The 24,061-nt window shown below is 44.9% G+C and overlaps 1 protein-coding gene across 2 annotated transcripts; it reads left to right on the plus strand.

Annotated features, from left to right (window-relative positions):
* Positions 1 to 762: 762 nt before the first annotated feature.
* RFWD3 (ring finger and WD repeat domain 3) lies at positions 763 to 23,829 on the plus strand. Of its 2 annotated transcripts, XM_071567209.1 has the most exons (14): positions 763 to 837; positions 3,143 to 3,527; positions 4,945 to 5,195; positions 6,867 to 6,967; positions 7,063 to 7,260; positions 9,464 to 9,555; positions 11,623 to 11,737; positions 16,371 to 16,599; positions 17,794 to 17,944; positions 20,144 to 20,320; positions 20,918 to 21,132; positions 21,393 to 21,469; positions 21,548 to 21,610; positions 22,243 to 23,829. In XM_071567209.1, the coding sequence occupies exons 2-14, from the start codon at positions 3,145 to 3,147 to the stop codon at positions 22,384 to 22,386; spliced, it is 2,196 nt and encodes a 731-aa protein (XP_071423310.1). In that variant the 5' UTR covers positions 763 to 837; positions 3,143 to 3,144; the 3' UTR covers positions 22,387 to 23,829. The 2 variants fall into 2 exon arrangements, with proteins under 2 accessions (XP_071423310.1, XP_071423308.1); XM_071567207.1 differs by having other exon boundaries at positions 21,393 to 21,610.
* Positions 23,830 to 24,061: the final 232 nt, after the last annotated feature.

A 24,061-nucleotide genomic window follows, 5' to 3' on the forward strand; every position in this document is an offset into this window, starting at 1 on the left:
AGATGGACCAGGCTCTGCTCCGTGGTGCTGAGCAACAGGACAAGGGGCAAGGGGCAGACACTGATGCACAGAAAGTTCCACCTGGACATGAGGAAGAACTTCACTGGGTGGGTGAGCACAGAGATTGCCCAGACAGGCTGTGGAGTCTCCCCCACTGGACATATTCCAGACACATCTTCCTGCAATCCTGTGCCATATGCTGTGGGATGACGCAGCTTGGACCAGAGGACCTACTGTGATCCCTTCCATCGTGACCCATTCTAGGATTCTCCTCAGCCCAGACGCTGCCCGTGGGGCGCTGTGACCCCCGAACTCCCTCCGGACTTTCCCCCCGGCTCCTCCAGGGCTTCCCCCGAAGTTCCCCCGACTCTCTTCGGTTCTCCCCGGCTCCCTTTGGTTCCCCACTGTTTCCCCCGACTCCACTGAGCCTCTCCCAGCTCCTACCGCCCTGTCGCCATGGCAACGCCCCGCCCACCTCCCTCCTTTTTGAATGAACTCACGTTCCCGCTCTTTTAGCCCCGCGGCGGCTCTGCCAATGAAAACTCACTCGGCTGCTCTTGCCCCGCCCCCTACGGCCATCAGGGGCCACTCTGCCCAATCAGCCGGGCCATCCCGAGAGCGCTTTGACCAATCACAGCAGGCTCTTTCTCTACGCCGCTCTCCCTCGACACGGCCCGTCCTGTCAAACAGACGGACAGAGCGACTGGCCAATGAGAAGGCGGGACTAGCTCGGGCTCGCTCAATAGAAACTGGCGCGGGAGGCGCGGACAGCAAATAGGGCGAGAGGGGCGGGGCGGCGCGGCGCTCGAGCGGCGGCTGGGCCCAGCCCGGTGGCAGGTGAGAGGCACGGGCAGGGGCGGTCCCGGTCCCGGTCCACGTCCACCGGCACGGCTCGTTCCCCCCCGGGCCGGGGCGCGCACCATGGCTCGTCCCCCCCCCGGGCCGGGGCCCGCACCATGGCTCGTCCCCCCCCCGGGCCGGGGCCCGCACCATGGCTCGTTCCCCCCCGGGCCGGGGCCCGCACCATGGCTCGTTCCCCCCCCCGGGCCGGGGCCCGCACCATGGCTCGTTTCCCCCCGGACACGGGTCACTCCCGCGGCGTGGCTCGTTCCCCCCCACCTGCCGGCGGCTCCCACAGTGGCTCGTCCCGCACCCCTCGTGTGACGGGTCCGTCGTTGCCGCACGCGAGCCCTGCGAAAAGCCCGCAGTAAAGCCCTGCTTGCGCAGCGTGTGCTTAGTCTGGGTCGTGTTTGGGGTGGGTTTTTTGGTTACCTGTGTTAAAGCAGGTGCGGGCAAGGGGGAGCTTCTGCCTCAGCCTCCAGCGGCGCTGCCCCGGCCCTGGGAGCGTTCGGGACTGTCACATCTGGGCCCAGGAAGGGCTGTTTGGGGACACCCTCCATCTGCGGCTCCCCCAGGCACTGCCTGGTGTGCAGCTGCTTGTCCGCAGGGAGCCTTTGTACCTGTCGGGAAAATTACAAGATTTAATGGTGAAAATGCCTTTGTTGTTTTTTTAAGTCTCTCAGTTAACGTTGGCACGGGCTGCCCAAGGGAAGTTGTGGATGTCTCAACCCTGGAAGTGTTCCAGGGCAGGCTGGATAAGGCCTTGAACAGCCCAGTCTAGTGGGAGGTGTCCCTGCCTGGACTTTAGGATCCCTTCCAACACCTTAACATTCTATGTATAGTGAAAATCAAGGGGGTTTTATGTTTATAGGTGGCAATTCTGTCACAAACACGAGCACAGTGCTAGAGAAGCTGTACTTGACTGTAAAATATTACCATATCTTGGCCATGCAGCTGTTCTGGTGGGAGCTGGCATTTAACATCTATTTTTGACCTAGCTTAGGCTGAATTCATAATTAGGATAAGATATGATTCATAAGTTAGAATTTCTTTAAAGGTCTGTAAAAATATTTGAGCATTAGTACACCCCCCTCTAGTAATTCCTGTATAAATTTTATAGCTATTTTTTGTACTAAAAGCAGCCTTTGCTCTATTTGCCCAGCACTTAGCTGGGTGAGTGCTTTGGTCTCCTAAATAATGCTAAAGTTCTGTGATTCCCAAAGCCTTTCAGGTTTATGATTGCTTAAGTTCTTTTGTAGAATGTGATTTACCTTCAGCAACTTCCACAATTTAATCCACACATCTCTTCCGATAAAGGACTTCTGTGGGCTTTTGATGCATCTGTTTTTTCAGTTAATGAAATAATCTTGAACTCTTTTGTGTCATAAGACTTCCTTCCCCCTAAGGGTGGGTCATCACAGACTGCCTGTAGAACAGTGACTGAAGGGCTCTAATTTGGTGGCTGACACAGCATAAGAATTAATAATGCACAGACTGTTGTCTCCTCTGTTTTTCTTCCAAACCTAAGGTAGTCCTGCTGTTTAGGAGGTAACCTAAAATCCTCATCCCAAAAATGCTGGCAGAGCAACCATTCTCAATAACATAGATGCAGTTCTACTGCAAAATTCATGTTTACCTGGCCTCGGGCTGGATATGGATCCACAAATGGTTATGCTGCAGGTAACTCGGTACCTGTAATGTCTCAGTCGTGGGTTCTGCTGTGATGCCCTTTCTGGGTTTGCCTGATGTTGGTGAGTACCTAAAGGGCTGTTCAGTGAGCTGTGGGTGAGGGTGACAGTGATCTGTTACTAGAAGGGAATTTTACCTAGAGAAATTTGAAAGTGAGCCCACCTTCTGAGCAGTGCAGGAAAGGACTGTGTCATAGAGCTTGTTTCTGGCTGTATCTGTGCATGCCTCTGCTGCTCACCAGGGAGAGTATCTCAACTATTTCCAAACTCTCTTCTCCAAGGTACCCATGAATTTACTGCAAGTAAATGATACCAGCAAGAAAACTTTCTTTCCATGTTCATCCAAATGCTTATTTAAGTTTATTTTGCAGTGTGGCTTTGGTGTTAGAACCAGAGACTGAGCCCAGGACTCACAGGGTGCTGCCTGCTAGTCCGGCTCGTGTACATATATTGACCTGTGGTGGTTTTGCTCTGCTGCATAAGGACAAATTTTCTGTCAATTCTGAATTTAAAGGCTTTTGTAGTCCCTTACTGCACCTCGTTCTTGCTACCATCAGGTTAGATGTAGGGTGCACGCTTACAAATAAATACTAGTTTTCTCCAAATCTTTGCAGAAATGGCTCAAGAAGAGATGGAAGTTGATCTCCAAGCAGTAGCTGGTTACCCAGTGGAGAACCTCGGAGCGCTTCCCGCGGAGCCCTCTGGTCATGCCATGATGTCTTCCCAAGCTCCCGTGCTCGGGGAAGGAGGAGGCAGCGCTGCAGTTCTTCCTGCTGACGACGCTGTTGTCACACCAAACCCTGGTACAACGAGGGAAGCAGCTGCGGAGCCTGACCCGCCGCCGAGTGCTGCCCTCAGGGAGCTGCAGAGGCGACAAGGGACATTGGATCCAAACCAGCCTTTGCCTGTGCCGCAGCTCACACAGCGCCCGCAAGTGAGGAGAGCTCGAGCTCGCAGACGACAGGGAACTGGTGGTTCCCAAAGAACAATCAGCACCAGGTAAAGCAGAGATGAAATTGAGTGTGAACTGCACTCTGATCTAGTCCAGCATCAGTTCAAAACTGCCTTTCTTCCTGGCTTGCAGAGCCCAGCCCAGCACAGGTGTGTGGCTGTGGCCAGATTCAGGGCACCTCACCTAACTTTTAAGCTCAGTAATAGCACAGCAACTTGTGGTCCAGTCCCTTCTGGTCGAGTCTTTGCTTTTGTTAATGGAATCCTCCCATTTCATATGTTGGCAATGGTGGTGTTGACTCCTGAGCCTTTCTACACTTTCAATTTTGCTTGCAGAGCTTCTGCTCACACAGTTCTCACTGCACAATCAGATTCCTGCCAGTGCTTCCTGCAGCAGTGCTGACTTTCAGCAGTTCCAGCCAGAATTTAGCTCACTGGAGCTTGTGCTCTGATTTGCATTTCACCTTTGATTTGGGGACTACCTGATTACATTTGCTGGTGACAATTGCTGCAGAAACTTTGACAAACATACAAACTGATATTTTTCTCCAGGGTTGTTTTTAATTTTGTTGGGTTTTTTTATCACCATCTTTGTGGTTTTTCAGACTAAGAAAAAATATTCTGTGTTTAATACCATTTGCAATGGATTAAAAGGGTGATGAGTGGAGATGTTCTCCAGCCAGAAAAAAACCCCCACTTTTCCTTTTTGATTTGTTTGGTTTTTGTCTCATCTTTGTAGCTTTTGTAAATGCCAAGGGTGAAATTTTAATAAACTGAAGCATTGCCTTTAAATTCAGTGAGACCAAGAGCTCCTCTCCTCCCAGCTGGTTAAAAGCAACTGTACTGTTTGCCATCAGACTGTGTGTGAAGGTCACTGTAGTTCTCAGGGCTAGAAGGCAACCCAAAAAACTCTTTGAATCTGAAGGATAATTGAGATAGTAGCTGAACTGATGGAGGGAGCAGGGAGGATGTTTCTATCCAGGCATGAAGTTCCAGTAGCAGAGGAAAAGTAAAAAGACTAAGCACAAAGCAGTCAATGAAATGAGGCTCTGATACAAGCCTTGTGCATTTTATAGTACCAGTGGCTGCAGGAACCAGGACTGACGCAGGGTTGGAGAGATTGATTAGGAGTTCCTTAGTGAATGATACTGCTTTCCTTTTCTCCTCTTCAACCCCAGCACCAGCCCACCCCAAAAGAAGGCAATGTTGTTGTAATGAGAAAGAGATTTTGATTTGAGCAAAATTAATTGTTGCTGATCCTGCTGATTGTTCACAAAGTGGGCTGTTTGGGATTTCCCCACTACCAGAGAAGGTCTGACAATAACTGAGATACCTTCCTGTTGCAGTCAAAGCCTGGGCATCTTACTGCAAACAATCATGGAGAAACATGCTGAGTCTTTAGCTTACCTGAAATCACCTTGCCTGAAATAATTGTGGCTTTTGTTTATTGCTTTTCTGGACTCAGGGCAGCACTGGACCATTACTTTCAACTCAGCAGGACTCAGGGACCACCTGCAGGACCAGCTTCACACCTGGAGCCCTCACATGTTGCGAGGGACAACCAGGAACAGAGCCCAGATGAAATAGTAGAAGTGAGTGACTCTGACAGCAGCACTTCTGAGGAGGAGGAGGAGGAGGAGGAGGAGGAGTTGGTAGAGACTGAAGCACTGCTGTTTCCTCCAGCCCAGGAGACACTTCCAGCAGCAAGCTCAAGAGGTTTGTGCTGTATTTGAGCTGTGTAGAGACTGATTTCAGACACTCTCCTTCCTGTTTGAAAACTCAGCAGGGAAATCCTTTGGAGCTCCACAACAGACGGTGCTCAGAGATCACTGTGCGCACAGCTGACAGGAGCAGGTTGCTGCCACACAGCTTTCTGGCAAGCAGTTTCCAAGAGCAGCAGCAGCAAAGGATGATTGCTACTGTAATGTTAGATACAATCTTTTTTGCTGTTTGCAGGCTGCTACTTATTCTGAACATTTCCAGGATTATTTATAACTTCAGATTTAGAGATTACTTGCCATGCTTCTGCCATTGCATATTATCAAGGAGCATTATTGAAGACATCAGGTTCCAGTTTGGAGATCGGCAATGCTGTCAGAGAAGGGTCTGATTCAGTGGTTTTTAATTATTTGAGATTTTAGTCTGTTTCTGTTGAGAATTTTCTTTTCATTCCTGTGACTGCTTGTGACACTTAGCTGAGAAGATGTAGGCATATATTTTTTATCTTTCCTCATCTTTTTCTGGACTGCAATTCTTTATCCAAACTCATGTTCACAGGCTGCCACACACTTCAGTAACATTGTTTGTGATGAACATGCACAGTTTATGTAGGAGTGACAAATAGTTTACTTGCTAGTCAAGGTTATTAGTGTTCAGAGAATACAAGAGCAAAGTTATTTTTTTTACTTCAGTCTCTAAGGACTGTCCTTATGATTCACTCTCTGCCTTCAGTTTTGGTTTTGATTGGACAGCCTACCTTTTTTTTAAGGGTGCATCTATGAGGTGTCTTTTGAACAGATCCATTCTGGGCTAGTCTTACATGTGACAGGAGCTCAAGCTGTTAAGTGTTGTACAATATTGTGTGAACATATGCTCTCTGCTGGATTTTCTGGAATTCCCTTGTTGCTTATATAAGCCACTGGCTTTTCTTACAGCCCAGACCTGCAGAGACTGAAAACTTTATTGACCTTAGCCAGGGTTAGGTGATACTTCCACTGGATTGAAAATACCTGCCTTGATTACTAAATGTGATTAATAACTTGTTTTGTCAGGAGCTAGGGGGGAGGCAGTGACTTCTGCTCCTTTTTTAGTGTGTTAGTGGTGGTGATACACACATAGCAGTTCTGTGTGTCTGTGCCTCAGGCAGGCTGAGAGCCCACCACAAAAACACAGCCCAGCAGAATCGGTAGTTCAGACAATTACCAGCTGGAAAACTGCTTAACTCAGAGTGAATGGACAGCCAGCATACAGGAACTGCTTTCTTGGCACATGAAATATGCATGCTTAGATCCCTTTGCAAAGCAACTTCTGCATATTGGTGTCTGTTTATCTCAGGGTGTAGTGGTGCAGGGATATAACCTTGCATCTTCCTCACTATGGACCAGGTCTGTTTCGTGCAGGTCAGAAAATTCTCTTAACAACTCCTGTCCTTAAAAGACCTCTCCTTTTTCACTGAAGTTCTGTTGCTTTTCATAAAAGAAAACATACAGTTTTTTATCACTACTGTTGATGTATAGAAGGGCTTGCAGGGCACTGATCTGAAACTTTGTGTGTAACCCGAGCTGTTGCACTGCTTAACCTGTGTTCCAATGATTTCCCATCAAAGCAGAAGAACTCCTTTTCCTCCCTGCATTATGTATCAGTCCATTTAAGCAATGCTCTCTTTAGTTTCCAGTCAAGCCCAAGCAGAGGCCCCTCAGACTTTGTCTCAAGCTTCTGCAGAACACGGAAGTCATGAAGGTGAAGAGGCTGAAGCCCAGCAAAAGCAGGTAAGGTGAACTAAATGCTTTTGGAGACAGATTATATATGATGAATGCTGCATTTTCTAAAACAGTTATGTTGGTTTTATAATTTTTAATCCTAGAGAACTCCACTAAAGAAAGTGGAGCCCTCAGTTCCTGTAGCACAGCTGGATGAGGAGGAAGGAGACACCTGTTCAATCTGCTTTGATCAGTGGACCAACGCCGGGGACCACCGTCTGTCAGCACTGCGGTGTGGGCACCTCTTTGGCTACACTTGCATTGAGAAGTGGCTCAAGGGACAGGCAGGGAAGTGCCCTCAGGTAAAATGGGTGTTTATGTGCACTGGAAAGCACTTGCTATCATGTAACTTCTGCTGCAGGAGTCTGACCCTTACTGTGCTTCATGAACATAACAAAACCCACGAGTATTTTGATGTTACTAAGCCAGGAACAACTAGCACTGCATTAAGGGATGAGTTATACTTGTCTTTTCTCCCTGAAGCACAGCATTGTGAGTAGGAGATGAAGAATTTTGAGACTGCAAGTTCTAGACCTGTAAATGGTTTCAGAACACCCCACTATAGTCCTGGAGTGGAAACAGCAGATAGATTCCTAGAAGCAATTAACTAACCCTAAAGAACATGTTATTGGACAGGAAATCTGCCTGAGAACTGTTTTGGAAACACAGAAAGGTTAGGGTTGGAAGGGACATTAAAGATCATCTAGTCTAGTTTGTCAGATAATCTTCTATTTTCAACTGCTTTTGCAGCCGTTAGAAGTACCAGGCTGTTTAGGAAACTTGCAGAGAGTGAACTGAGAACCAAGTTGCATCCTTCATTATCTATTTGCAAGTAGTAAATCAGCTTTTGATGGTGCTCTTTTCAGCTTTCTTTCCATGGTTAATACTAATCTCTTTCGATGAGGTCTACGCTTCTCTGTGTCTGTGATGTGCTTCCATTCCTTACTCCTTCTCTCCAGAAAGGAATGTTGACAAAAAATAGGTCAATGAGTATCTTGTAAATAGGATTCAGTTCTGCCTTTTCCTGAGTTGGTGGCTGGAAGCCAAGGATTTCTTTGGCTTTGTCATTTTGAGAACTCCCATATTCTTGATTGGCTTTGTGCAGGATTCCCTCCTCTTATCTTAACAAGAAACTTCCTGCTGACGTGTGCTGTGATTAAACCTAAAGAATTGCTGTTGCCATATTGAAGGCCCAAAGCTGATTTTTCTTATCCCTGTCAATTCTGTGTAAGCTTTTCTTTCCCCTCTCCAGGCCCAGACTGAATTCTCAGAGACCTGCCTGACATCTTTACTCTTTGGAAATTTGTGTCTGCTTTCCTCTTGAACCCTAACAACTCATAAGGGGTGCTCACTCCTGCTTTCTCTTCCACTGATAGAATTACTAAAACGGTCCCAGTAGAACTTACTCTGGAGAGAACCTTGCAGCAAATGCACCTTCTCTTCATTTTCAGTCGCTGTCCTTTGTGACTGGACGTTCTGTGGTTGAATAGCCCAGAGTTGCTGTGTGTAGTGCTCTGTATACTAAGTGGCTTGAGTGCAAGTTACTGTGAAATTGCAGCATTCCTGATCCTTCCAGTGACAGCTGCTGGCTGCCAGGAAAACTGTCTTAGCCACTCACTGCTCTGCAAGGCAGTTCTTTACAAAGGGAAGGGGGTTGTCTTAGCTGAAACTATTGCCTGTGATATCTTCATGCTACTAAATAATAGAGGAGTCTGCATTTGAAGTGCACGTAGTAATTTAATGTTCAGTGGAGGTTACTTGATCTAAGTAGTCCCTGCCTCTTTTCTGATCAACAAAGTGTATTTGTGAAACAGTAAGCTTGGAAGAAATTATGGCATCTGCGAGTCCTGACTTGAGAGGAGAGTAATATCCTTTCTTTTTAAGGTGAATCTAAGGTACTAAATGGTTGCAGCTAGACGCACAAAATAATTGAAATATCTGATTCGCTGTATGTCACTGAAATCAGTGGGATGTCAGTGTTTTGTACTCACACTGGAATGCTTTTATGTATTTGTGCCTGTAGGATTTGATTAGTACAAAAATAACAGAGTTGGGAGTGCACTGAGGGGGTTCCTATATCCTTGTCTGTTGGACAGGCATGTGCTGTTTTCACACCAGAGACTGGGCTGGTGTTTTGGTTTAGATCTTTTTTTTTCTCCCTCTTTGTCTGATTTTTGTTTCATTTTGTCCCAGGAACTTACCTGACTGTGCTGTCTTGCTGGTGTCTTAGCAGAACAAATTTAATGGGAAGCAAGGAGGTGGATTATTAAAGGGGCAATAGGATATGTGACCTAAACTGTTGTAGCCCTGACTAGAGCTCTGGTGTCTCTGTGGGGGAGTGTCTTGCAAACATGCTGTGTAAATATTTGTGGATTTGTTTTCCAGTAGACAACCCCTCCCTTCAAAGCCATAGGATGTTTCAGTATCATACCTAGGGACTCGCAGGGATGCACAGTTTGGATGGTTACATTCTTGCAGATGAACTGAGCTTCTCTTTTATTTCAGTGCAATAAGAAAGCCAAGCGTTCTGACATCGTGGTCCTGTATGCGCGCACTCTGAAAGCCCTGGATACCAGTGAGCAGGAGCGCATGAGAAGGTACAGAGTCTCCACATAGCACTGAGAGCTGCACTCTGGCTTCTACTTCATGCTTTAATTTCCTCTATTGTCTAAAACAATTTGTGCTTTCCCTTGGGTTTATCAGGAGTATTGCTGGCTGAAGAAAACAAGGCCTTGCTGTGTTGCACGTCTTAATTTTCTTTTGGAACAGAATTCTTGAGTTTGCATTTTGTGGCCCTGAAACAGCACAAGCTATCTTGTGCTGTATCCTGAAATATTGTTATGGGAGAACATGCAGAGCTGATGCCAAAAAGCTGTATATTGCTAATTCATCATTAGGTGGGAAGAGCGAGGCATAGTTAGGAATGCAAGGGGAGTGAATAGCTGACCTTTCCTGCCATCTTTTCTGCATTCATTTGGCAGAGCAGTCTCTCATATGAATCACTTTCCATCTTGCTTTGTCAAACTCTTCATGTAGCTTTACGTACAAAAGGTCTGACTCTACTTCCCTTTCCAATTTAAATGTAGTCTTTGTATTGAAAACAGGAAAAGCAGGTGTTAAAATGTGGATTCATTTCTTTTCAGTAAGATGTTGTCACAGATACTACCCTGAAATTAACAGCTGAAGATATCAGAGTTCTGAATCTTGTGGTGAATAGAATGTAATTGGGGTTTCTTCATGTGTCTGTAACTATACCACAGTTCTTCAAGGCAGTCTTTCAACAGAAACCTCACTATCCTAGTAATTATTGATCAGAAATGGTCATGAAAAGAAAAATCTCTCTTCTGTCCAGATTGACACTGCCTGATGGTGTTTGAACTGTACCTTTAGAAGGGTCACGCTTCTTTTACTGGGTTGCCACTGCAAAATAAACAATATGTAAGATTTTTTCAAAGGCATGGAAGGCATTTGGGTGTTTATGTTTTATCTGTCATGGAGTGGCAGTTGTCTGACTGCTGCTTGTGTCTCATAATCTCACTGCAGCCCCTCCCCACTTGCCCTGCTCCTCCTCTGCCTCCTGTTTTCATTGTGAGGCAGAGAGCAGTGACTGCCTGTGGGTCATGGAGCTGCTGGCAGTGGCTGCTTTGTGGCACACAGCCACGAGCAGAGCACAGATGTGTGTGTGCAGGCATCAGTATTGTTTGCACGTAGCCTTCAATTAGACAGATCGTGGGGTTTGTTCTTCACATTCAAAAAAACAATCAGCCTGGGTACTTGTGTAGAGAATGTGTTTGTGATGCTTAAATACAGCGTTTCACCTGTTTCTTCTGCAGGGAAAAATAATCACGTGAGAAAGCTATAAGAAAATGACAGAATTCTGTGCTTTATGAACATGCAAGGCCAGGCCTGTGCATTTGGAAAATTCTTAGGCAAGCTACAGCTCCCTACTGAAATAACTGGAATATTGCAGCTTTTAATGTGCAGAATGCAGTGGTCAGCATTATAGACCAAATGTGCAGCTGTTTTTATGAGTACTGGTGTTTCTTCCTCCACTTTGACTATTTCTTCATATTTGCCTCTATGAAAGAGGAGTTCAAGTAAGTTATCAAAACTGCTCCTGCTAAATGGTGTGTGTGCACTTTTAGGCTCAAGGTGAGGTAGTAAGTGTGGCTTGTAAGTGGGCATTCACAGATAATTTCTCTGTGTCGTTCTGTTTCTAGTACAGATATATTTTCCTGAAGTACAAGATTAGTTTTTGGTAGGAAGATCTTGCTGTGTTATGACTCGCTGTTATTACTGACACAGTATATTACATGGACATGGATGATATAGAATTTGCTCAAGTGTTTCTGGGGGAGAAAGAACAGAAAACCTGATTTCTCTTTCACTCTCCACTACTAAATTAGTACTTTTGGAGAGGGTGAGGAGAAATCCTGTTGTTCCTACAGAACAGTGCTTGAGTGAGACATTCAGAACAATTGCATAACTGAACATCTCCAAGTGAGTGCAGTGGATGAGGGCAGTGCCAGGTTTTCTGTTACTTCTGGATTTGCCTGAACAGGACTTCTTTTGGGATGAAGTCAGAGGACAGACAGGAGCTGACAGCGCAGAGAAGCATCCTGGATAATACCTAGCCCTAAGGATTGCTTGTCTTCTTCCTCCAGTTCTCTAGAAAAGGCACAAATGCTGCAGAGGCAGGCCGAGCTGGAATCTGCACAGAGCCGTCTCCAGCTCCAGGTGTTGACGGATGAATGCAGCAAACTCCGCAGGCAAGTTCAGGTGAGTCTCAGGGTACTAATACACAAAGGATTCCCTTTCTCTTCAACCTGTTTTTGCTTGTTCCCATAGAGGAGAAAACGTAGGCTTCCAGTTTTAATGAGGAGATTTAGTAAACTCAATTGGTGAATCATCCTGGGCTGGTAAATATCTTGGGCTGGCATCTTCATGTATATGCTACATAACACTGACTTCTTTTTGGGGTGTTACAAACTTAATTGAAGCTGCAGCCTAGCAGTAGAGTTGTTTGGCTGCTAATGTTGCAGGTTCCTCCTCAGGCTTTGTGGTGCCTGGAAAGGCCAGGTAATGCAGAACCAGAATTACTCTCCTCATCTTTCTTGTAGTTGCATCAAAATAAGCTTTGAAAATCTCTACAGTAAACCTCTAATAGGACCTACTATCACTAGTTGTTCTCAAGAGCCTTTGAGAAGCAGTTTGTCAAGAGGTATGTAATTGCAACATCAAGAGGAAAAAAAAACCAGACAAAAAAAGACCTAACTTTTTTTTTCTTCCCCAAAGATTCTAGTTTAGCACCTTCTGGTCCCCTGGGATGTGGCCTGTCAATAGGGGAGGCTGTATCCGCAAGCTGAGCAGCTGCTGAGAGGCACCTCTGTCCCCTCAGAATACTAATGACTGACAATAAATGACCAGTTGCTAAACTGCTTCCTTTCTGACTTACACAATACTGAGATATTTTGTAACCCATCCAGCTGCTTTTGCAGGATTCCTGTAAATTGTGGACTCTACTGGTGTTTCCAAGTGTGAATTAGTTGATGTGTTCTCCCAGTGCTAGGTTTTCCATGAGCCTGCTTCATTGCCAGTTTGCTACCTTTTGTTAAATGAGGTAGATGATACCTGTTCTTTCTCTGTCTAGTAACCCACTTAATTTTATGCTTTTCTTTATTCCTGGATTTTTTTATAACCCTGGCTATTCATGTCTGTACATTAAACAGCATCCTCTTTGCTGAAGTTTTCCTGTCTGACGTAAGATAAGGCTTTATAAATCACCTGAATTCCTGCATGAAGCTGTATGCTCATCAGCACTAATAAGAAAATTGGTCCGCTTCAAACTTTGGCTTCAGAAAAATGCGAATAAGATAAAACTTCAGGTCCATAATGTTCTCCTGCAATTCATTTGGTGTTAAATGATAGAGTATCCAGTCTAACTGACTTGAAGTTGCATGTTATAAAGATTAAGTACCCTGTGTTCTATAAGCTCTGTTTCAGTGTTTATACTGCATTCATCACTGTCCTGTAGTGGTTAATGCAAATGCTGGAAGCAATTTTAAGGTGCTTGTTTATACTACAAATAAACTGAAAGTAAAACAATTTGCTGGGGAGCCAAAAATAATCAGCAGAAAGTCTGAAATAAGTCTTTAAGTTGTTTGGTTGTATTTTAAGCATATGCCTAATTAATTCCTTGTTTTATGAGAAGTCATCTAGTAAAGAAACTACTTGCATAGAAGATTCAGGTTAGGAGGGACCTCTGGACGTTTCTATCCCAGCCCTAGCAGGGTGATTCCAGTGTAGGGTTGGGTTGCCCAGGGTGTGGACCTTCCCCAAAAGTCATTGTGAACCCTTTTTTTCTTGCTAGTGCTCTTCAGCTGTGCCCCAGCAGTTGTCATGGCACTAGTTTAGGTTTGTACGTGTTTTTTCCCTGCTCTTGCCCATTAACAATCTTGTCCACTGTACTTTATTATTGAAGTATTTAATGTGCTTGAGACTAGGAAATGGATGGGTTTTAAGTCTTTAGCTATATGAAAATATATGAGGAAAGGAACTTGAAGTTGAGAGGAAGTAGCTAACTAAAGCTCTGGAAGAAAGCCCTCAGCAGTGTTGTTTCCATATGTAAACCTGGAGTGTGGGCTGTGCTGAGCTGTGTTCTGCATCCTGCATGGCAGTTCACCTTTTGGAAGCAGTGCTGCTGACACCTTACTTTTACCTAAAGTTTTTCCTTTGGGAGCAGAAAGACCTTGGGAATCAGATGTGAGCTACTGCAGTACTCCTGAATCTGCCAAAGTTTTCAATGAAATTTAGCAAATATCTCTGGCTTCTGGCATTAATGCCACTGATCAGCTGGGGTGGAAGATTGTTTTTGCAAGTGGGAAGCAGTAGCTGTGTTTGGGTATGGAGCAGGAAAGGGAGGGACTACTGGCAGGGAAATGCCAGGAGACTGCATGCTGCTGTGGAAAAGAAAGCAAACGTAATTGGGAGCCTTGCAAAGATCAGTTTATATTCCTTGATGTAATAGAAAAGCTTTTTTAAAATAGGATTTTCAGAGCATGCAAAAAATTGGATGGCAAAATATCAATAGAAATTTGTGTATCTAACACCTCTAGAAAAAAAATTAGGTTAATGGTTTTATTGCATAAACATTATTCATCTTTGTGTTCACCTCCAGTTGATGTCTGGGTCAGTAAAAGCTGTTATTTCATTGCTGTTGCTTATAGTGAATCCAGTTAAAAATGCTTCATGTCCCTTAGTCTAAATTTGAACCTGAACCCACAGGAAGGTGTGAGGTGGGATGGCTGCAGTGCTGCACCACAGCTTGAGGATGTCCTGTCTGTGTTTCTAATGCAAGACTGGGGCTGTGCAGTGCAAGGTGGAAGGTGTGGCTTCTGCAGGGGGTCTGTGGGAGACCCCACAGTGACATCTGATACATGCCTTTGTCCCTAAAGCTTCATATCAGCTATTAAGGCCGTAACCGAATACTCAAAACTGTTCTGAATTTATTGTAGCTGGTGGTTTTCCTTTCCTATTCATTGTGCTCTCCTGCTTCTCACACATGCTCCTCAGAAAGCCTTCTGCTGTACAGCCTTTTGTTTCCCCCACCTGTGTGACTGTTCATTCATCACTGCAAAGGCGAGCTGGAATTTAGGAAAACAGTCATAGCATGGCCAGAGAGGAGTCTGCCCTCAAGGCCCTTAGTTAACTCCAGGCATCAGGAAAACTGCAAAGCATCTAAAGGAAGGTGTAGTTTTGCATTACCCACAGAATGTTCTTTTGAGCACAATTAGTGGAATTTGTCTACAGTGCAACATTTTTAATCACCTTGATAATGTGCCTCCTGTAAGACTTCCTGATTCTGCTGGGTTTGTGCATGGTGTTTAAATGTAAACATTGTACTAATAGTCCTTGTGATTTTAATTGCCTGGTTTCCTTTTTAATAACTTGTGTAAAAGTTGAATGTTGAGTGCAGGTGACAAGGAGAGTTTTGTAAGGTCCCCGCAGCAACAAATAGTTTTAATCTCTTCTGATCCTCAGTGGTGGTGGTCTCATTCCCTTTTTAGAAATAATGAGTTTATTAAGTTCTTGATTAAAAGTCATTTTCATCTAAGTTACCTGTGTTTCACTGACAACTTATTCTCAGCTGTAGCTTCCATCATAAGAAGCATCCTGGAAACCCTCACACCCCTTTCTCACCCAGGTTGTTTTGTCTTGTTCACTCTAGTGGGATCATCTTGAGTCTTCAGCTTCAATTTTTTTCTTTAGTTTTTATATTCCCTTAAGAAACTGGAAATCTACTTGATGCAAAACAGGTTAGATGTCTGTAAAGTGTCAGAATTGCTTTCCTCTTGAACAGTTTCCAAAAGTTACAGGTCTTGATAACTATTAATGTAGAGCTCGATCTTTGATCTTGCCTCTTTGAAAACTGCTGCCTTTGCTTCGATGTGAGTTAAGCCAGTTCAGCATTGAGGGTGACTTGCAATTACTGATATATTCATAAAATCACTCTTGTAGCCCTTAATTGTTTAAAGATTACATAGAGGTTGAAGCATAATCTGCGTTGCTCAGGCAACAGAAAGCAAGTAGCAATTTTCTTTATATACACCCTCTGTCTTAAATGTCCCTGGGGTTCTGTACTGTGTGATTTTGACCTTGGATTCCAAGGTGGTCAAAATGCTTTTTGGGAGGGTGCACTTTTAAGTGACTCACAATGTGCCAGTGCCACTACCTGCACTCCCACCTCACCCCTGATGAGATCTGTAGAAAAAGGAATTCAACAAATACCTTGTTGGTTGTGGAAGCTGTTTTGGCCACCTCTTTGCTGAGCATCCTTGAGCCTTCATCAGTTGAGGTGGAAGAAGAAAGGGGGGGCGGAGGTGGTGGAAAACAGGACTGGAGCTCTTTGAGACTGGTGTCGTTCCTGGAATTTGCTGCCCAGGATTTACAAGAACAGGGTCATCATTAAATAGACTGACTTGTTTCCTGCACCGCCCAAGTGTTGAAACTTGGGCTTTTATTTTTTTATGGGGTATTCTGGAAATTCTGGAAAATGGTTTTAATTGACTTTCCTCTTGTGGTTTAGCAGCACATAATACTTGGCAGTTCATTCTATTCTAAACGGCATTGATCTGGTAATTGTTACTGGCTTTTATGTGTTGCCCAAGAGTCCTCTCTCACAGGGTATAAGACATACAATAACAGACTTTTGATCACATTCTGCCAGAACTTGTGTAGCATTTGAATGCTTCTGTTGGTCACTTGGAAATGTAGCACTTCAGGAACAGCATGGAAATGGGACCGTGTTTACCCCTTTATCTGAGAACAAGTACAGTGGGAGCATCTGGAGCAGACAGCACAGGAGGTTACACCCTGGTGATGCATTAAAGCTCTTTGGGTTTCCAATTTGCAGGAGCTGAAGGCTCTGGTGGCCCAGCAGAATGTGAGCACCTTGCAGCAACCTGGCAGCTCCCACACCTGCCTCCCAGGGAGCCTCCCTTCCAGCCAAAGCCAGCGCAAGTACCACTTGGAAAAGGTTTTTCTGGTGTCTGAGCGTGGGAACTGCCGAGTGATGGCATACTGTGACTCAATGAGCTGTCTTGTGGTATCACAGCCTTCTCCACATTATCCTGGTTTTCCTGGTAATTAAGCAAGTTAAAATTTGGAGGTTCATAAGTGAATGTTAAATTGTTTTTTTTTCTTGTTCCCTGCTCCCCACTTCTCCACTTGACTTTTGCATTTGCCTTGTAAACTGAGTATACTCATAAGAGTCTGGATAGTTCCTCTGCCCCTGCACTCATATCTTCTGCCAGCAAAGTTTGTTCTCCCTGGCACTTCTATGGCAGAATCCTAGCAGAGGGGCTCTGGCTCTCCTGCTGCAGTGCCATATCCACAATAATTAAAAGCTGTATCTGGTACTCCTTGCAAAGGTGGGTCTCTGAAAGAAGCAGAGAAGCTTCCAGTGGTTAAATGAAGAATGCTGCCCCCCAGTTTGTAGGTGGATTGATCCACATGCAGCTAGTTTGTCAATACTCTTAAACCCGCAAAAAACCCCCTAAAAAACAACAGAAAAAAACCCACAAAAACCCCAAAGCAAAACCCTTTTAATATGAATGCTAGGAGTGCTGTTTCCTAATGAGGAAATAGGAAGCCAAGAAGTCATGGGCAGCCGTGGTTTTGTCTCACTGTTATGTCCAGAGGCCACTGACCTGACATCTGGAGCAGCACCAGTGGCTTTTTCAGGGCAAGAGATGTGGCATTAGGAGTCTGAGAGCATTTGTTTGCAAAATGCTTTCTGAATGATGAAACTTACTTTATTTGGTTAATGGATTTGAGGTTAATGTGCCTTATCTAGGCAGAACAGAGTGGTTTTCTGCATTCAACCAGCCTTATTTTTCTGGCATTTAAGGCCAAGGAACGAATCTCTGAATGGAGGCTTTGTGGTGACTCTCGTAGCACACAGGTTGAGTTCACCTGTAACCATTCTTTGCTGTGACACTTGTTCTCTTAAATAGCCATGTAATCCTGCTCTGCTGGTTTTATCTGTGCAAGAGTGTCTTTGAAGAAACTGGCTAAAGAGCAGCAGGCCTTGTAACAGGAAGTGTAACACTGATACTGAATTTGCTCTTGATGGCCGGGGTCCTTAAGGATTTAGCCTTGTTACCATTTGAATTAAAGAATGATTTGTGATAGTTCTTATCCAGAACAGCAAATAGCTTATACATGTTCATCCCATTACAGGCTTTCGGCACAGATGTTGTAGTTCTGGCATGGAATAGCAAGTTCTGTGTGTTTGCTGCTTTGTAATAACCTGCTTTTTCCTTCTTTTGTGACAGGTTGTGGTGTTAAGATGGTAAGTTTGGCCGACCTGAAGAGCAACCGGTACATCTCCATCCATAGCAAACCAATTCGGGCCCTGGCTTTTGGCACTCGGTCAGATGGTTTGCTGCTCTCTGCTTCTCTGGATGGCACTCTCAAACTCACCAGGTGAGCCCTGTCCCCCTGGGGTTTGGCTGTGTGCAAGAGCCTGGACTGGATTTTGTTCTGTCTTGCTAGCAAGGTCTTGCAGCACTTGCTATTCTGCTTTTTGAAAGATGTTGCAAAGATGAGATCAGGTCTGTGTGGTCTTCCTGCATGTGGGAACTAACAGAGGGAAGAATTTATTGATGCTTTTGCATCTTACAGGTGGAAGTGTTATGGAGCCACCTCTCTTTGGTAGTTTTCACATAGAGAACTGCGTGGAAAACGAGTAATTCAGCATGGATTGGCCAAGTTGTGGAAATAATAAATGTAGCATAATGTACAGACGTGAAATTTACTGTCCACATGGTTTTCTGTTACTGCAGGGAAATGTGAAGTGTGGGAAGTTGTATGGCATAAAGCAGAAATGTGTATTTAGTTTGTGCTCCTTCTTCTCTGCACAGCCTGGTGTTGGCTTCTCAGATTTTAAACTTTTGCAGATGATGGAATTCATCTGGGATATGAAATGCATAAACAGCATTGTTGATCATGTGCTAGAGGCTTTCTCGAGCTAGCAGAGACTTAAACCTGTAGGTTGTAGACTAATTATGCAGAGGCTGAGAGAAAAATGTGTTGGGTCCTGTTAGAATTTACAGCCTATGAGTGTGTTTTCTTGCCACTCTGCAGCTCTTCAATCTTAATCTTACACTGCTTCAAAGCTTCATTGGCTGATTGATTCTTACTGAGTTATATTAACATCTTTGTGCAATCTGTCTGTCAGTATCAGGTTGGGCAGGACAGGTGTCTGTTCTATCACTGATTATTTCCAATTCTTTCCCACAAGTCAAGCAATGAAGAGAACTTAATCCCACAGCAAAAATGTACAGAATATTGCTTTCCTGTAACCATGTTGAAATGTTTGGTAGACTAGTTATAAGTGAACAAAACTGTCTGATGCTGAAGTCAATGTGTCAGTTTTCAAACTAATTAGGTTGATATTCTTTTCATGGTTTAAGCTGGAGAGTGGCTTCTCATCAGAATATCTGCTCAGACACTTGACTCCCATATCTGCCTCTCACTGCTTGGTTGGCTGCATGATCTTGTGATCCTCTTGCTTTTGTGCTTGATCCAGGATGTCTTGGATTTAGGTGCTTGCTTCAGCAGCATCTTCATACTTTTTTCAGTCTCTGTCTGAAAGGGTAGTCCTCCACTGGTCATCTTTCTTCCTAGTTACTGATTTCATGGTCATTCTACCAAAAAGAATTATCCACGATGTCTTTATGTCTCCTGCTCTGGCTTGCAATTGTTTAAAATAGCACTGTGAGTTTGTTTGTGGGTTTTTTGTCCTGTTGTTTTGACCCAGTCACTGCTCTGATATCAAATTCTCTCTTTCCCCAGCTACATCTGTCATTATAGTTGTTCCCCTTACACTCACCTGGGGGCAATTACTTGTTTTTCTGGAGTCCTGAGTGTAATTGCCTTCCCCAGGAAGAAACTCCCATGTTGTAAAGGATATCTGGAGTTACTTTGATATGTGCTGTGTTGTGTCTCGTGCTGTTCTCAGTGTGCAAAGCCTGTGTTCACAAAGCTGCCCTTTACAAATACCTGATCTGGTACCAGGTTCATCTCCTGGTCTGGGTTATGCCCCTCTGTGTACTCCCCTCTCTTTTAGAAACTCAATTTATGGAAGGAAGAATTAACACTGTAAATGTGCTTTCAACTGTCCTGGCCCCACTCACTGTCTCACTCTTGCTTAAATTGGTTCTTTTGAGGCATAAGCATTGTTCCTCTTGTGTAAAAAGAGGGGAAGTAATTAATGAGAGATGTAATCTGAAGAGATGAGCCCTGTGATCTCAAGAATATGCTGTGTTACGGGATTACACCAGAGTCACTTCTCCTAATTGTTTCCAGAAAAGTAACTTAGCTTTCTCTTGCCAGTAAGGCAGCTGAGACCCTGCTGTGAGATTTCCTCTCCAGTCTCCAAAGATCAATCTGGAAAAAGAAGCATTGGCCTGGAAGAATTATAAATCACTTGACAATATCCAAGGGATTATTTTGTTTAGGTTTTCCAGATTCATGTCTGGAGTAAAGGAGTTAATTGAGAATTTGGTCTAAAGAGAGATGCTTCTGCCTAAAGACTTTAAAAAGCTAGATTTGCTTAATTATGCTGTTTTCTCATCAGTAGATGCTTCTGCAAGTGGCCAACACTTTGCTTTTCTCCTGCAGCTTGGCAACAAACACTGTGGTGCAGACATACGATACTGGCCGTCCTGTCTGGAGCTGCTGCTGGTGTCTTGATGATACAAACTATGTCTATGCTGGATTGGTCAATGGCTCTATCATGATATATGATCTGAGAAACACAAACACTCACGTCCAAGAACTGGTCCCTCAGAAGTCCAGGTATGGCATAAGGATTTGTCATTCCTCTCAACTAACATGTGTTAAGCACAGCTTTCACACAGCAAATGCAATAGTTTTAGTTGGTTTATGTGAATCTTTTGTACAAAAATTCACATTTAGCACAGATGTGAGAAGTCTCTCATAAGGTTGTATGGTGTGTGTATATAACTTATGCAGGTGCCAAGCACTTGTGCTCTTTTTAAGGCACACAGGAGTCAGAAATGGACCCACTGGTGTGGCGTGAGCAGGAAAACTGAATTTGGTTTGAATTTGGGTTTAGTATTTAATTTGGAAAGGACAAATCACACAGAGGTGTGAGATTCTGATACTTCTGTTGTACTCTGAGAATCAAATGCTGATTTGCACTCATCTGATGTGTGCTGTCTGATGCTTCTGTCAAACAAGGCTCAGTAGTTAAGCTGAATGTCATTTATACTTGACATGCCCATTGGAGTTCTCTGTTTGAAGGACCGTCTCATAGCCTGCCTAGGCCCTTTCTTTGCCATGCAGTTGGAGAGGCTGGAGCTCTGCAGCAGTGAGCAGGATGCCAGCAGAGCTGCAGCTGGCAGCACTGACCCTTGCCAATCACCCTTCCAGGTGCCCCATGGTGTCACTGTCCTACCTGCCCCGGATGGCCTCAGCATCACTGCCTTATGGCGGAATATTGGCTGGGACCTTGGAAGGAGCCTGCTTTTGGGAACACAAAGCTGGCAGCTCCTACCGACCTCATCACCTGCCCCTGGAACCTGGAGGCTGCATCGGTGTTCAAACAGAGATCCACACACGGCACTGCCTCGCCACGTACAGGCCTGGTACGTCGTGCGATGTGTCTGCAGGGCTCTGCCCAGTGCCACTCACTGCCGTGGGCTGAGCTCAGCACCAGCTTTAGTGCCATGGGCACGGCAGGAATGCAGCATCTGCCCTCATCAGAACAAGGAGCCATCTGCATGTAGCTAAGAACTGGGAAGGGCAAAAGGAAGCGGCTGCAGGGTGGTGCTGCTGGTATTCCTACAGCTAAAGCCTGTCTGTGAATACATTTTCTAAAGGTTACCTTTTTGTTTCTATCACGCAGGTAAAAATAACCCATTTGTGCGATGTGTGATGATGGAACTCACTTGCAGCCCACTGACAGAGGCCTCTGAAGATGTGGTGTGTTCTTCTAACCTGGTTCAGACTTTCAATATTGGACCCACCTGCAAGTTTCTGACCAAAAATGCCATTTTTCAGAGCCCGGAGAATGATGGGAGCGTCTTTGTGTGTGCTGGTGATGAGGCATCCAATTCTGCCCTGGTATCTCTTTCTTCTTTAAGTATGGTGGAGGGTTTTATTAAAATTCATAGAAAAGAAGCCTCATCAGTCTCAGCATTGGTGTGATTTGGTGGGAATTGTCTTGTCACGCCCTGTGCTGGGTGGTCTGTTGTACTGCTGTAGCAGGTGGAACTTCCTGATAGGGGGACTTTCAATCTTAGCCAAGGCTTGTGGTCCCCATCCTTCAAAAGGTGTGTGGGCAGCGAGCCCGCCTGTCCCTCAGACAAATGGGGTTGGGCACATTGGCACAACTGGGCGCTCTATGTGGGGTAACAGACTTGATGGTATAGCTCATGTGCTGCGTGCTGTGAGGGAAGGGTGCAGATTCTTTAGGAATAATGGAGAAGAGGAGGAGAAGGATTGTCCTTTGTTTGAAAAAGCAGCCCAGATGTAGAGGATGGACAACAGGCTGCATGATAGCTCAGGAGGGGTCAGAGAGGGTGGTCAGGGTGGCATCGTGCTGTGAGTCTGCTAAAGACCATCCGAGCAGGATGTGGAAATAGAGAAAGGGTCCTATAAGTAACATGACAAAAATTTTTCTGGAGAGAGGAAGACCTCTTCTGGATGGGAGGGGAGAATCCTGCAGTCCTTGACCTTGTCTGTCCCTCCCACAGCTCTGGGATGCTGGAAGTGGTTCCTTGCTGCAGAAGCTCCCAGCTTACCTGCCTGTTCTGGATATCTGCCCCTTGGAAGTGAACCAAACCCACCTGCTGGCTACTATGACGGGGAAAGTGGTGAATATCTACAAATGGCAATGAACTACACCTGCCACAAACTGTCCAAATATGCTGCTGATCAGCCCTACAAAGACTCTCAGTCCTGCATGTGCTGCTTACAGGAGACAGTATCCATTACAGCACCTTTCTGGCAGTAGGCAGGAACTAGGATGTGCCAGTACCTGGAGCAATTCCTTTCTTTTTCATCTTCCTCTTTAGGCCTGCCCTTATTTCTTCTTTGGTCAATTTTCTTCAGTCAAACTCCACAAACTGCCTCAGCACAGCAATAGTTCTGGAATGTCTCCAGCATGTGTTGCTGCACTTTTTTCCACTGTGAATACAGCACAGGGGCTTGCAAATCTCTGCTACAAATGAATAAAATAAGAGAAACTTGAAGACCTGAGACTTCCAGTGCAATTTCTTGTGGATTCCTGCCATGATTAGTGGGTGATGAAAAGGTGTCAATATTGGCAAGCGTTGCTGATACACAGTGTGAAAGCAAGTTCACTCCCATGTTCTGTTGAAGGTCTAAGGTCAGTTGGAAGTTATTTTCTAACAAAGACTGACCCTGTTTTGAGGCAGTAGAGAAAACAGGCTTGGAAAATCTACAGAGAACCCTTTTCTCTTATGTTTTGGGGTTTTTTTCCATGAGCATATAATTTGCACTGTAACTTCTTCATTTTCTGCCTTCCCTTTTCCCTGCTTCTCCTGCAAGCAAACTTGGACAGTTTGGTTGTGGAAAATGAAATGGGTACTGAAGAAGTACAGGTAAAGAGGAGGGAGATGATTCTTGCCTTGTTGGCTGTTGCAGTCCGCAGTGTCCTTCCTTAAAGACAGGAATGTACTGAAACAGCCAGAACCTTGGAAAAGAATGCTGGCTGCTTTTGTTGTCTGGAGGGAGAGCAGCTGGCTTTTTTCCTGTTTTAAGGAATGGGTAGAAGCTCAGGGATTTCATCAGCTTTCTTTCACTGACTTTAGCCTTCCTAAATCATAGTTTCTAGCTTGTGGCTGATCACAGAAAGGTTCCAGATGAATTTGTGTGTGTGCTGCAGCCACTGTTTTGTGTAAATGTGAACATGTGGGGTGGGATCACAGCCTGGGAGATGTGTGCTGGCCAGGTGGGCTCTCAGCACCTTACTGTAAATACTCTGAGGAGTGGGACAATGTTTATCTCCAGGTCAGACCATGAAGGAAGACTTGGGTTCTGTTTTATGTGTAACAAAAGCAAACTTGCAAGGATGTTGGAAGCTGCAAGACAAATGGCCTGTGTTGGAAGCTTATCCCTGGGCACACCTCTGCCTCTGGACACGCCACCACTTCAACTGCCAGGATAATTTTATTTTTGAAAGTCTGGGGTTTGCACAGTGTGATCCTGGTTGTCTTAAATGAGGCTGAGAAGATCTCAACTTTATATTTTTATGTGTAGTATTTTGTGCCTATATTTTTATATTGTAAGAATAAAGTGTTTGTAGTTATCAAATGTAACTGGTGCTGCTGTACTTTAAAGTAGGTCTCAGTGACATACACTGCATGCCTTGTGAACATAATCAAGCATTCCCTTATGCAGGGGAGGCTTCTCCTGCTTTGTATCACTTCCAGGTCACACTGAGCTTGAGACTGAAATAGTGGAGGTGTTTAAGGAATGAGGAGTCCTTGCTGAACCATCCTGCTCTGGCCAGGTGAAGGGAAGGGTCAGGCCATACACCTGGGATATCCT

The sequence above is a fragment of the Pithys albifrons genome, chromosome 12 (genome assembly GCF_047495875.1).
Source record: "Pithys albifrons albifrons isolate INPA30051 chromosome 12, PitAlb_v1, whole genome shotgun sequence".
Classification (NCBI taxonomy): Eukaryota; Metazoa; Chordata; class Aves; order Passeriformes; family Thamnophilidae; genus Pithys; species Pithys albifrons.